Source organism: Schistocerca americana, chromosome X (assembly GCF_021461395.2).
Source record: "Schistocerca americana isolate TAMUIC-IGC-003095 chromosome X, iqSchAmer2.1, whole genome shotgun sequence".
NCBI classification, from domain to species: domain Eukaryota; kingdom Metazoa; phylum Arthropoda; class Insecta; order Orthoptera; family Acrididae; genus Schistocerca; species Schistocerca americana.
Genome location: NC_060130.1, coordinates 310582178 through 310596520, shown reverse-complemented (window position 1 = coordinate 310596520; position 14343 = coordinate 310582178). Strand labels below are relative to the sequence as shown.

Below are 14343 nucleotides of genomic sequence, written 5' to 3'. Positions count from 1 at the left end.
TGCAGTAATCTTCCTTACATATACTTATTCATTGCCACATAAAGTGAAATGGGATGAAAATAGTCTCATCTAAGATGAATATTAAACATAATTTGTAATGCAGGATAGCCTGATTAGCAAAAACTGCATCCCCTATGTGGTTAAGTCTGATATAAATTAAACTGTTTATCTGTAAAGTAAGTTAAAGGTGAATATCGGGCTATCTATGTCTTCTGCTTTCAGAAATACTATAACCTACTCATATGAAAGGAAGTACATTCTGATACACCGAAACATCTTTGTTAGATTAATGTACAATAAAAACACACAATATAGAATAGTGGTAGCTTATTAAACTTATTTCTCCATTCAGCAATGGCATTGATATTACTGTTCTTCTATGCCTAACAAATCATAGAACATGAGCATGCAATGCACAGTATAGATACATTACAAAAGTATTAGAATTATTAGTTGTCGTCGTTAAATGCGTAACACTAGAAAACACTCAGCACAGTTCACTCATTAATACTTACCATTGACGAGGACGTTTCTTCCTCAGACTAGTTTATTAAAGTCAACATTTAAAACAACAAAAGCTAATTCATTATTGACCTTTCAGATGATGTCGAACTCTGTTGGTTATACAATCAACTGTTTCTTGTCTTCCAATGTAGTTGGAATTACGCCATACATAGGAGCATAACTCATTAACATGCATTGTTACAACCCTAATGTTGCCCTGCTGTACAATGGCAATGTTCCAATAGGAAACTCTCGTATGTACTCAGTCATCCTCTTTAGTGATTTGAAAGATCATGCTCTATGCAAACACATGAAAGTAACTTTTTCTTTTGAATCAATGACAACTTTTAATGAAGTCATCTGTATGGAAGAGTGTTGTTGCTTTGGACACATTTCACACTTTCATCTCTTGCCATCCCTGTAATCAATGTTTGATATATTTTCTGTTTGCATATTGAAATAAAAGCATTTTCCTTGCATGTACTGCAGTGTCTCCTGTAATTACTAAATATGTTCCAGTTGTATTAGACATTTCCGATCGTGAAAAATTCTTCTAAAGTACAATATGGCCATGTAATATGCTCATGTACCTAAGAACAAATATTCCATTCAGATTTAAAAGTACTGAAATTGGCAAAATATTAATACTGCATGAAAAAGCCTTTCTGAAGTACCTTCACTCTACTACATACCAATAACAAGGAAGTTAATCACAATAAGAACACATATAAGCAAAATGCCAGATGTAAGTTTAAAAAGAAACTGAACAGAAGCTATCAAATTAAGAGAATGTAGAATCAAAATCAAGATTAACAACAACAAGAAATTGAACAGAAGCTATTTAAGCTAATGCAAATTTCCTTTCCTGAAATGGTGAAATTTGTGAGGACATTAAAGAAATACAATTCTCTGACAAATATCAAGTGTTCCAAGATCATGGGACTCTTTCTTTGAGGGAACAAGGTCATTCACCACACAAACTGTGCATCTACCATTGACACATTATGTAATTAATTTTAAAAATACAGATTTTTACCAACCATAATACTATTAAACTGAACAACCACTATAAATTCAAAATAGCTTTAATATAGTAACAGTCCTTAAATGTATAGAACTGATATTATTTACAAATACTCCACAAAACAGCCTTATGCCTTACAACAAAATAAACTGTAGAAAATGTATCAAACTGTTTATGGACATCTCAATCATGCTCTCCTTCATATGATTATAAAATGGATCACTCGACTGAACACCTAATAGCTTACCACTGATACAATACTCTTCCCCTTGAAAGCTAATAGAATATCTTGGCACATTTCATTCATCACCATCAAATGCATATACATGAAAGAGTTATTTACCTTCAAGACTATAGTAAACATTGGATTAACAGGTCTTTGCTCATATATTAGAAAATCTTGTTATATCTCCCATTAAAAAGTGATATTACCTATCCATCTATTTTAGTGAAATGAGAGAATGTTTTTCTCGTCTGACAAAAGGAAACAAATACCTAACATGGTTGTGAGTAGTGTTACCAGGTGATATTTAAATTTTAAACACCTCTTGAACAGGCCATGAAGGCACAACTGTACCGACTTACTACCGTGTCATCCTCAGGCCATTGGCGTCACTGGATGCGTAGATCGAGGGTCATGTGCTTGGCACATCACTCTCCCAGTCATATGTCTGTTTCTCAGACTGAGGTGATATTTGCAATTGTAAAATAAGTGTCCTTCATTTTTTAAGGTTATTGTTCATGTGTACTGATGTAGAATTTGCTGCATATATGGATCCCTAGTTTAAGTATTAAGAAACCCCAGACACTGATATCAATCAGTGAGAAAAGTTTTCCAGATTCACTCCAGTTAGTACAATCTAATCCCTACTGTAGTAATGTCTAATCAGTTACAGAACCTTCTTTAATAAACAGATTACCATATGACACAGCTAATTTTGCAAAAATTTTCTTTGTGCTGTTAACATTTCATCTTATAAATCTGAATGATTAAGATCAGGTTTTTTTCTGACGTATGGTTGATATTCATGTTCAAATATTCCATCTATGCACAAATGACAAAGAGATCTAACACACCACAATGCTTCATGTATTTCAAGGTAAACTATAAAAGTAGGCAACACTTTAATTTAAACATGATGAATACGCAAAAAGAGAATAATAACAATTTCTACTGTTAAGCTGTGTAAATGAGAAGTGGGATAGTTTTGATACATGCTTTTGATACATTAAGTATGAAGCCATAAACACTGCATTTAATGATATAGACTAAACATGCAAGAAAGCTGCAAATATTTTTCAAACACCTAGGGAAGGAAGCGGGTAATGTTACTTTTCTTGTACATAAAACCATCATGAGAAATAGGACTCTCCTTCAACAAATGAAATCAAAATATAATGCAGAAAGCACTAATCGTCTGTGTCTCCAGTTAATTAAATTTACTGTCATGTGTAATGAACATCCATTACAGAAATAACAGCCTTTTCAACAAGAGTGTCTTCTAGTGAAGAAAAAAACATAAGCAGAAGGAGACTAAAGTAAGTGGTTTGTACATACCTGCAGTAATCTTTCTTCCATATACTTATTCATTGCCACATAAAGTGAAATGGGATGAAAATAGTCTCATCTAAGATGAATATTAAACATAATTTGTAATGCAGGATAGCCTGATTAGCAAAAACTGCATCCCTTATGTGGTTAAGTCTGATATAAATTAAACTGTTTATCTGTATAGTAAGTTAAAGGTGAATATTGGGCTATCTATGTCTTCTGCTTTAAGAAATACTATAACCTACTCATATGAAAGGAAGTACATTCTGATACACAGAAACATCTTTGTTAGATAAATGTACAATAAAAACACATAATATATAATAGTGGTAGCTTATTAAACTTATTCCTCCATTCAGCAATGGCATTGATATTACTGTTCTTCTATGCCTAACAAATCATAGAACATGACCATGTAATGCACAGTACAGATACACTGCAAAAGTACTAGAATTATTAGTTGTCGTCATTAAATGTGTAACACTAGAAAACACTCAGCCCGGTTCAATCATTAACACTCTCTGTACCAGGCCTATTTTATGCACCCGTCCCTAGAAACCGGGCAATTTTACCAATATTAAAAAAATTACTGCATCAAATCTACTGTTTGGATTGTGGCAAATTTGGTACCATCTTGAAGCTGCACATTTCTACTTTAATTCTGAGTGAAAGAAACTACTTTACAATGCACAGCTTTAAGGTACAGTTATAGAAATCACTTAGATGTTTTAAGAATTTAGAAAAAGTCATACGAATAAGGGAATACAATTGTGATTTATTTTTAACCAAAATTGTGGCACTACATTACATGTTTCTGATAGTATACAGTATTACATATAAATTTCACACAGAATCATATTGTTTTTTAGTGTGGAAAATTTTAAAGCAAGGTTCCAGGCAGAGTGCAACGCCACACTGTTCACATTCGTATCGTGTCTCTTTGCGAGAAGCCTTGCCACTCTGTTTCTTGCTCCTGGAACTGCACACGTGACACACACGAGCAGCATACTTCTTAGTAGTTGCAGGTATGTGCTGCAAAAAATGTCTCTTTGTTAGCCGACCTACAGTTCCTTCATTTCTTGGAATGAATTCAAGTGTGTCGTCTTCAACAAGCTGAACTGCAAGCACTGTTATAAAGTCTGTTATTGTAATTTTCTTCCTGTGCACTGCATTGTACAGCCAAAATGCATTTGATACTCCCATAAGCAGCAAATGGAAATATAATTTTCGCCACCATTTCACAGTTCTGTGCTGGAACGGATTGTACTGCAGGCGTTGGTCTCCAATATCCACTCCAATTTTATTGAGGTTGTAATCAAGTACCTGAAGTGGTTTCAATACTACAGACCCATTTCTCTTAGTATGCGTACCAAATGTTGCTTGATGCCTTGTAGACAATGTATACACATCTCTCTTATCTTTCCACTTCATTGCCAATACATTATCTTTACGCCGAAAAGACATTTCGCCCTTTTTCAGCTTAGCAGATACTAAATCTTTAGGCAATCCTTTCCTGGATTTGTTCACAGTACCAACAGCTCCAGTGCCTTTCTCTGCCAGTTGCTGAAATAGCTCTGGACTGGAATAAAATCGATCTAAATACACAGTGTGGCCTTTGTTCAGCAAGCTGCTGTCAGACAACAATCGCAAAATAACCGCAGACGAAGAATTGTCAACAATATGCTTACCAGCATAAACTTCAAAATTTACAACATAGCCACTACTGGCTTCAGCAACAGCATATACTTTCAGTCCATACTTATGAGGCTTATTTTGCATGTAAACACGGAAACTCACACGACCTCGAAATGGGCAAATTCCTTCATCAATTGTCACTTTTTCTGAGGGACGATATGCCTGGATACATCGCTCCTTCAAATTATTATAATATGGCAAAACTTTGTAAAGTGGATGAAATCCATCTTCGCCTGGTTTTTTCTGATTTGAATTGTCAACAAGATGCAAGCATGACAGTATCTGAGTGAAACGCAAACGGCTCATGACATGGGGACAAAAGTTACAACTAAGAACAGGATTAGTGCTCCAATGGTCCGCAATTTTTGGCTTTTTCGAAACACACATGTGGAAAATAATACCCAAGAAACGCCTCATCTCACTTATAGTCACTGGCTTCCACGAACTCAAAACTGAATGGGGCTTCAGATTATTTCCTCTTCTTTTCTTCTGTATTGTCTGTGATGCATACAAATTTGTCTGTCTCTTGAGTTCATTTACGTCACTGTCAGTAAGGAACACTTTACTGCAATCCAGTACAGAACTCGACTCATCAATATCCACTAGTATCTGCCTGGGTGTCGTGTTGACAGGCAGAGGTCGGTAGGTGTCAACTGCAGTCCACTCACTGTCTTTCGGATACGGCACAGCTGCTGGATTTGAAGCAACACCTTCAACATCATTCTCGTCTTCATCTGAAGACAAACTGTCATCAATCTCGTCTTCTAAAAAGAATATCACATTATGTGTAACTACATACATCGTTTACACATGTTCAACAGATATGTGCGTACTGCACAATTACGTGGAAAATTCGGAAATACGTACCTTCAAACACACCATTGCATTCAGAATCGTCTGAATCACTCTCTACATTATCCAGAGTGTCGCTATGATTGATCAAATCCGCAATTTCTGCGTCTGATAAACCGCGCCGAAACATGATGACAACTGAATGATATACAGACTGAGAACGCAAAGATAAGTTTTAACATGAATTACAGCGCTGCCGTGACATCTATGGACGCATTTTGTTAATAAACATCTGAAAAACGTATAGCGCTGGCCAAACCCGTAGAAATAACGTTGCAGTGTTTTGAATGAAATTAAATGTAGCGGCCCGTAAATTTTACGGGCTTGGTGATTTTCGCGCGATCCCAGGCCCGTAAATTTTACGGGCTTGGCGCTTAGAGTGTTAATACTTACCATCGACGAGGACACTTCTTCCTCAGACTAGTTTATTAACGTCAACATTTAAAACATCAAAAGCTAATTCATTATTGACCTTTCAGATGATGCCAAACTCTGTTGGTTAAACAATCAACTGTTTCTTGTCTTCCAATGTAGTTGGAACTACGTCATATGTTAAGGTGTGCCACTAGGCAGCAGAGCAACAGAAGGGCATAACTCATTAAAATGCATTGTTACAACCCTAATGTTGCCCTGCTGCACAATGGCAATGTTCCAATAGGAAACTCTCGTATGTACTCAGTCATCCTCTTTAGTGATTTGAAAGATCATGCTCTATGCAAACACATGAAAGTAACTTTTTCTTTTGAATCAATGACAACTTTTAATGAAATTATCTGTATGGAAGAGTGTTGTTGCTTTGAACACATTTCACACTTTCGTCTCTTGCCATCCCTGTAATCAATGTTTGACATACTTTCTGTTTGCATATTGAAATAAGAGCATTTTCCTTGCATGTAATGCAGTCTCTCCTGTAATTACAAAACATGTTCCAGTTGTATAAGACATTTCCAATCGTGAAAAATTCTTCTAAAGTACAATATGGCCATGTAATATGCTCATGTACCTAAGAACAAATATTCCATTCAGATTTAAAAGTACTGAAATTGGCAAAATATTAATACTGCATGAAAAAGCCTCTCTGTTGTACCTTCACTTTACTACATACCAATAACAAGGAAGTTAATCACAATAAGAACACATATAAGCAAAGCACCAGATGTAAGTTTAAAAAGAAACTGAATAGAAGCTATCAAATTAACAGAATGTAGAATTAAAATCAAGATTTACAACAACAAGAATTTGAACAGAAGCTATTTAAAGCTAATGCAAATTTCCTTTCCTGAAATGGGGAGATTTGTGAGGACATTAAAAAATACAGTTCACTGACAAATATCAAGTGCTCCAAGGTAATGGGACTCTCTCTTTGAAGGAACAAGGTCATTCACCACACAAACTGTGCATCTACCATCGACACATTATGTAACTAATTTTAAAAATACAGATTTTTACCCACCATAATACTATTAAACTGAACAACCACTAGAAATTCAAAATAGCTTTAATATAGTAACAGTCCTTAAATGTATAGAACTGATATTATTTACAAATACTCCACAAAACAGCCTTATGCCTTACAACAACAAAAACCGTGGACAATGCATTAAACTGTCTATGGACATCTCAGTCGTGCTCTCCTTCATATGAATTTAAAATGGATCACTCAACTGAACACCTACCAGCTTAGCACTGATACAATACTCTTGCCCTTGAAAGCTAATAGGATATCTTAGTACATTTCATTCGTCACCATCATATGCAAATACATAAAACAGTTATTTACCTTTAAGACTATAGTAAACATTGGATTAACATGTCCATGCTCACATATTAGAAAATCTTGATATTTCTCCCATTACAAAGTGATATTACCTATCCATCAATTTTAGTTAAAGTAGAGAATGTTTTTCTCATCTGACAAAAGGAAACAAATACCTAACATGGTTGTGAGTAATGTTACCATATGATATTTAAATTTTAAACACCTCTTGAACAGGCAATGAGGACACAACTGTACTGACTTACTACCGTGTCATCCTCAGGCCATAGGCGTCGCTGGATGCGTAGATCGAGGGTCATGTGGTTGGCATATCACTCTCCCAGCCATATGTCTGTTTCTCAGACTGAGGTGATATTTGCAATTGTAAAATAAGTGTCCTTCATTTTTTAAGGTTATTGTTCATGTGTACTGATGTAGAATTTGCTGCATATATGGATCCCTAGTTTAAGTATTAAGAAACCCCAGATACTGATATCAATCAGTGAGAAAAGTGTTCCAGACTCACTCCAGTTAGTACAATCTAATCTCTAACGTAGTAATGTCTAATCAGTTACAGAAACTTCTTTAATAAACAGATTACCGTATGACACAGCTAATTTTGCAAAAACTTTTTCTTTGTACTTATAACATTTCATCTTATAAATCTGAATGATTAAGATCAGGTTTTTTTCTGACGTATGGTTGATATTCATGTTCAAATATTCCATCTATGCACAAATGACAAAGAGATCTAACACACCACAATGCTTCATGTATTTCAAGGTAAACTATAAAAGTAGGCAGCACTTTAATTTAAACATGATGAATACGCAAAAAGAGGATAATAACAATTTCTACTGTTAAGCTGTGTAAATGAGAAGTGGGATGGTTTTGATACATGCTTTTGATACATTAAGTATGAAACCATACACACAGCATTTAATGATACAGACTATACATGCAAGAAAGTTGCAAATATTTTTCAATCACCTAGGGAAGGAAGCGGGTAATGTTAGTGTTCTTGTACATAAAACCATCGTGAGAAATAAGTCTCTCCTTCAATAAATGAAATCAAAATATAATGCAGAAAGTGTTAATCGTCTGTCTCTCCAGGAAATTAAAATTACTGTCGTGTGTAATGAACATCCATTACAGAAATAACAGCCTTTTCAACAAGAGTGTCTTCTAGTGAAGACAAAAACATAAGCAGAAGGAGACTAAAGTAAGTGGTTTGTACATACCTGCAGTAATCTTTCTTCCATATACTTATTCATTGCCACATAAAGTGAAATGGGATGAAAATAGTCTCATCTAAGATGAATATTAAACATAATTTGTAATGCAGGATAGCCTGATTAGCAAAAACTGCATCCCTTATATGGTTAAGTCTGATATAAATTAAACTGTTTATCTGTAAAGTAAGTTAAAGGTGAATATCGGGCTATCTATGTCTTCTGCTTTAAGAAATACTATAACCTACTCATATGAAAGGAAGTACATTCTGATACACAGAAACATCTTTGTTAGATAAATGTACAATAAAAACACATAATATATAATAGTGGTAGCTTATTAAACTTATTCCTCCATTCAGCAATGGCATTGATATTACTGTTCTTCTATGCCTAACAAATCATAGAACATGAGCATGTAATAGTACTACAATTATTAGATGTCGTCATTTAATGTGTAACACTAGAAAATACTCAGCCCGGTTCAATCATTAATACTTACCATTGACGAGGACGTTTCTTCCTGAGACTAGTTTATTAACGTCAACATTTAAAACATCAAAAGCTAATTCATTATTGACCTTTCAGATGATGCCAAACTCTGTTGGTTAAACAATCAACTGTTTCTTGTCTTCCAATGTAGTTGGAACGGCGTCATATGTTAAGGTGTGCCACTAGGCAGCAGAGCAACAGAAGGGCATAACTCATTAAAATGCATTGTTACAACCCTAATGTTGCCCTGCTGCACAATAGCAATGTTCCAATAGGAAACTCTCGTATGTACTCAGTCATCCTCTTTAGTGATTTGACAGATCATGCTCTATGCAAACACATGAAAGTAACTTTTTCTTTTGAATCAATGACAACTTTTAATGAAATTATCTGTACGGAAGAGTGTTGTTGCTTTGAACACATTTCACACTTTCGTCTCTTGCCATCCCTGTAATCACTGTTTGATATACTTTCTGTTTGCATATTGAAATAAGAGCATTTTCCTTGCATGTAATGCAGTCTCTCCTGTAATTACAAAACATGTTCCAGTTGTATAAGACATTTCCAATCGTGAAAAATTCTTCTAAAGTACAATATGGCCATGTAATATGCTCATGTATCTAAGAACAAATATTCCATTCAGATTTAAAAGTACTGAAATTGGCAAAATATTAATACTGCATGAAAAAGCCTCTCTGTTGTACCTTCACTTTACTACATACCAATAACAAGGAAGTTAATCACAATAAGAACACATATAAGCAAAACACCAGATGTAAGTTTAAAAAGAAACTGAATAGAAGCTATCAAATTAACAGAATGTAGAATTAAAATCAAGATTTACAACAACAAGAATTTGAACAGAAGCTATTTAAAGCTAATGCAAATTTCCTTTCCTGAAATGGGGAGATTTGTGAGGACATTAAAAAATACAGTTCACTGACAAATATCAAGTGCTCCAAGGTCATGGGACTCTCTCTTTGAAGGAACAAGGTCATTCACCACACAAACTGTGCATCTACCATCGACACATTATGTAACTAATTTTAAAAATACAGATTTTTACCCACCATAATACTATTAAACTGAACAACCACTAGAAATTCAAAATAGCTTTAATATAGTAACAGTCCTTAAATGTATAGAACTGATATTATTTACAAATACTCCACAAAACAGCCTTATGCCTTACAACAACAAAAACCGTGGACAATGCATTAAACTGTCTATGGACATCTCAGTCGTGCTCTCCTTCATATGAATTTAAAATGGATCACTCAACTGAACACCTACCAGCTTAGCACTGATACAATACTCTTGCCCTTGAAAGCTAATAGGATATCTTAGTACATTTCATTCGTCACCATCATATGCAAATACATAAAACAGTTATTTACCTTTAAGACTATAGTAAACATTGGATTAACATGTCCATGCTCACATATTAGAAAATCTTGATATTTCTCCCATTACAAAGTGATATTACCTATCCATCAATTTTAGTTAAAGTAGAGAATGTTTTTCTCATCTGACAAAAGGAAACAAATACCTAACATGGTTGTGAGTAATGTTACCATATGATATTTAAATTTTAAACACCTCTTGAACAGGCAATGAGGACACAACTGTACTGACTTACTACCGTGTCATCCTCAGGCCATAGGCATCACTGGATGCGTAGATCGAGGGTCATGTGGTTGGCATATCACTCTCCCAGCCATATGTCTGTTTCTCAGACTGAGGTGATATTTGCAATTGTAAAATAAGTGTCCTTCAATTTTTAAGGTTATTGTTCATGTGTACTGATGTAGAATTTGCTGCATATATGGATCCCTAGTTTAAGTATTAAGAAACCCCAGATACTGATATCAATCAGTGAGAAAAGTGTTCCAGACTCACTCCAGTTAGTACAATCTAATCTCTAACGTAGTAATGTCTAATCAGTTACAGAACCTTCTTTAATAAACAGATTACCGTATGACACTGCTAATTTTGCAAAAACTTTTTCTTTGTACTGATAACATTTCATCTTATAAATCTGAATGATTAAGATCAGGTTTTTTCTGACATATGGTTGATATTCATGTTCAAATATTCCATCTATGCACAAATGACAAAGAGATCTAACACACCACAATGCTTCATGTATTTCAAGGTAAACTATAAAAGTAGGCAGCACTTTAATTTAAACATGATGAATACGCAAAAAGAGAATAATAACAATTTCTACTGTTAAGCTGTGTAAATGAGAAGTGGGATGGTTTTGATACATGCTTTTGATACATTAAGTATGAAACCATACACACAGCATTTAATGATACAGACTATACATGCAAGAAAGTTGCAAATGTTTTTCAATCACCTAGGGAAGGAAGCGGGGGTATGTTAGTGTTCTTGTACATAAAACCATCGTGAGAAATAAGTCTCTCCTTCAATAAATGAAATCAAAATATAATGCAGAAAGTGTTAATCGTCTGTCTCTCCAGGAAATTAAAATTACTGTCATGTGTAATGAACATCCATTACAGAAATAACAGCCTTTTCAACAAGAGTGTCTTCTAGTGAAGACAAAAACATAAGCAGAAGGAGACTAAAGTAAGTGGTTTGTACATACCTGCAGTAATCTTTCTTCCATATACTTATTCATTGCCACATAAAGTGAAATGGGATGAAAATAGTCTCATCTAAGATGAATATTAAACATAATTTGTAATGCAGGATAGCCTGATTAGCAAAAACTGCATCCCATATGTGGTTAAGTCTGATATAAATTAAACTGTTTATCTGTAAAGTAAGTTAAAGGTGAATATCGGGCTATCTATGTCTTCTGCTTTAAGAAATACTATAACCTACTCATATGAAAGGAAGTACATTCTGATACACAGAAACATCTTTGTTAGATAAATGTACAATAAAAACACATAATATATAATAGTGGTAGCTTATTAAACTTATTCCTCCATTCAGCAATGGCATTGATATTACAGTTCTTCTATGCCTAAGAAATCATAGAACATGAGCATGTAATGCACAGTACAGATACACTGCAAAAGTACTAGAATTATTAGTTGTCGTCATTAAATGTGTAACACGAGAAAACACTCAGCACGGTTCACTCATTAATACTTACCATCGACGAGGACGTTTCTTCCTGAGACTAGTTTATTAACGTCAACATTTAAAACATCTAAAGCTAATTCATTATTGACCTTTCAGATGATGCCAAACTCTGTTGGTTAAACAATCAACTGTTTCTTGTCTTCCAATGTAGTTGGAACTACGTCGTATGTTAAGGTGTGCCACTAGGCAGCAGAGCAACAGAAGGGAGTAACTCATTAAAATGCATTGTTACAACCCTAATGTTGCCCTGCTGCACAATGGCAATGTTCCAATAGGAAACTCTCGTATGTACTCAGTCATCCTCTTTAGTGATTTGAAAGATCATGCTCTATGCAAACACATGAAAGTAACTTTTTCTTTTGAATCAATGACAACTTTTAATGAAATTATCTGTATGGAAGAGTGTTGTTGCTTTGAACACATTTCACACTTTCGTCTCTTGCCATCCCTGTAATCACTGTTTGATATACTTTCTGTTTGCATATTGAAATAAGAGCATTTTCCTTGCATGTAATGCAGTCTCTCCTGTAATTACAAAACATGTTCCAGTTGTATAAGACATTTCCAATCGTGAAAAATTCTTCTAAAGTACAATATGGCCATGTAATATGCTCATGTATCTAAGAACAAATATTCCATTCAGATTTAAAAGTACTGAAATTGGCAAAATATTAATACTGCATGAAAAAGCCTCTCTGTTGTACCTTCACTTTACTACATACCAATAACAAGGAAGTTAATCACAATAAGAACACATATAAGCAAAACACCAGATGTAAGTTTAAAAAGAAACTGAATAGAAGCTATCAAATTAACAGAATGTAGAATTAAAATCAAGATTTACAACAACAAGAATTTGAACAGAAGCTATTTAAAGCTAATGCAAATTTCCTTTCCTGAAATGGGGAGATTTGTGAGGACATTAAAAAATACAGTTCACTGACAAATATCAAGTGCTCCAAGGTCATGGGACTCTCTCTTTGAAGGAACAAGGTCATTCACCACACAAACTGTGCATCTACCATCGACACATTATGTAACTAATTTTAAAAATACAGATTTTTACCCACCATAATACTATTAAACTGAACAACCACTAGAAATTCAAAATAGCTTTAATATAGTAACAGTCCTTAAATGTATAGAACTGATATTATTTACAAATACTCCACAAAACAGCCTTATGCCTTACAACAACAAAAACCGTGGACAATGCATTAAACTGTCTATGGACATCTCAATCGTGCTCTCCTTCATATGAATTTAAAATGGATCACTCAACTGAACACCTACCAGCTTAGCACTGATACAATACTCTTGCCCTTGAAAGCTAATAGGATATCTTAGTACATTTCATTCGTCACCATCATATGCAAATACATAAAACAGTTATTTACCTTTAAGACTATAGTAAACATTGGATTAACATGTCCATGCTCACATATTAGAAAATCTTGATATTTCTCCCATTAGAAAGTGATATTACCTATCCATCAATTTTAGTTAAAGTAGAGAATGTTTTTCTCATCTGACAAAAGGAAACAAATACCTAACATGGTTGTGAGTAATGTTACCATATGATATTTAAATTTTAAACACCTCTTGAACAGGCAATGAAGACACAACTGTACTGACTTACTACCGTGTCATCCTCAGGCCATAGGCGTCACTGGATGCGTAGATCGAGGGTCATGTGGTTGGCATATCACTCTCCCAGCCATATGTCTGTTTCTCAGACTGAGGTGATATTTGCAATTGTAAAATAAGTGTCCTTCATTTTTTAAGGTTATTGTTCATGTGTACTGATGTAGAATTTGCTGCATATATGGATCCCTAGTTTAAGTATTAAGAAACCCCAGATACTGATATCAATCAGTGAGAAAAGTGTTCCAGACTCACTCCAGTTAGTACAATCTAATCTCTAACGTAGTAATGTCTAATCAGTTACAGAACCTTCTTTAATAAACAGATTACCGTATGACACAGCTAATTTTGCAAAAACTTTTTCTTTGTACTGATAACATTTCATCTTATAAATCTGAATGATTAAGATCAGGTTTTTTCTGACATATGGTTGATATTCATGTTCAAATATTCCATCTATGCACAAATGACA

General features: G+C 34.3%; 1 protein-coding gene across 1 annotated transcript; it reads right to left on the bottom strand.

Annotated features, from left to right (window-relative positions):
- Positions 1 to 3923: 3923 nt before the first annotated feature.
- LOC124555982 (piggyBac transposable element-derived protein 4-like) lies at positions 3924 to 6023 on the bottom strand. Its single transcript, XM_047130028.1, has 3 exons — positions 5948 to 6023; positions 5643 to 5765; positions 3924 to 5539 (listed from the first exon to the last, which is right to left on the bottom strand). Exons 1-3 carry the CDS (start codon positions 6021 to 6023, stop codon positions 3924 to 3926), a joined length of 1815 nt encoding a protein of 604 aa, XP_046985984.1.
- Between the last annotated feature and the right edge of the window lie 8320 nt (positions 6024 to 14343).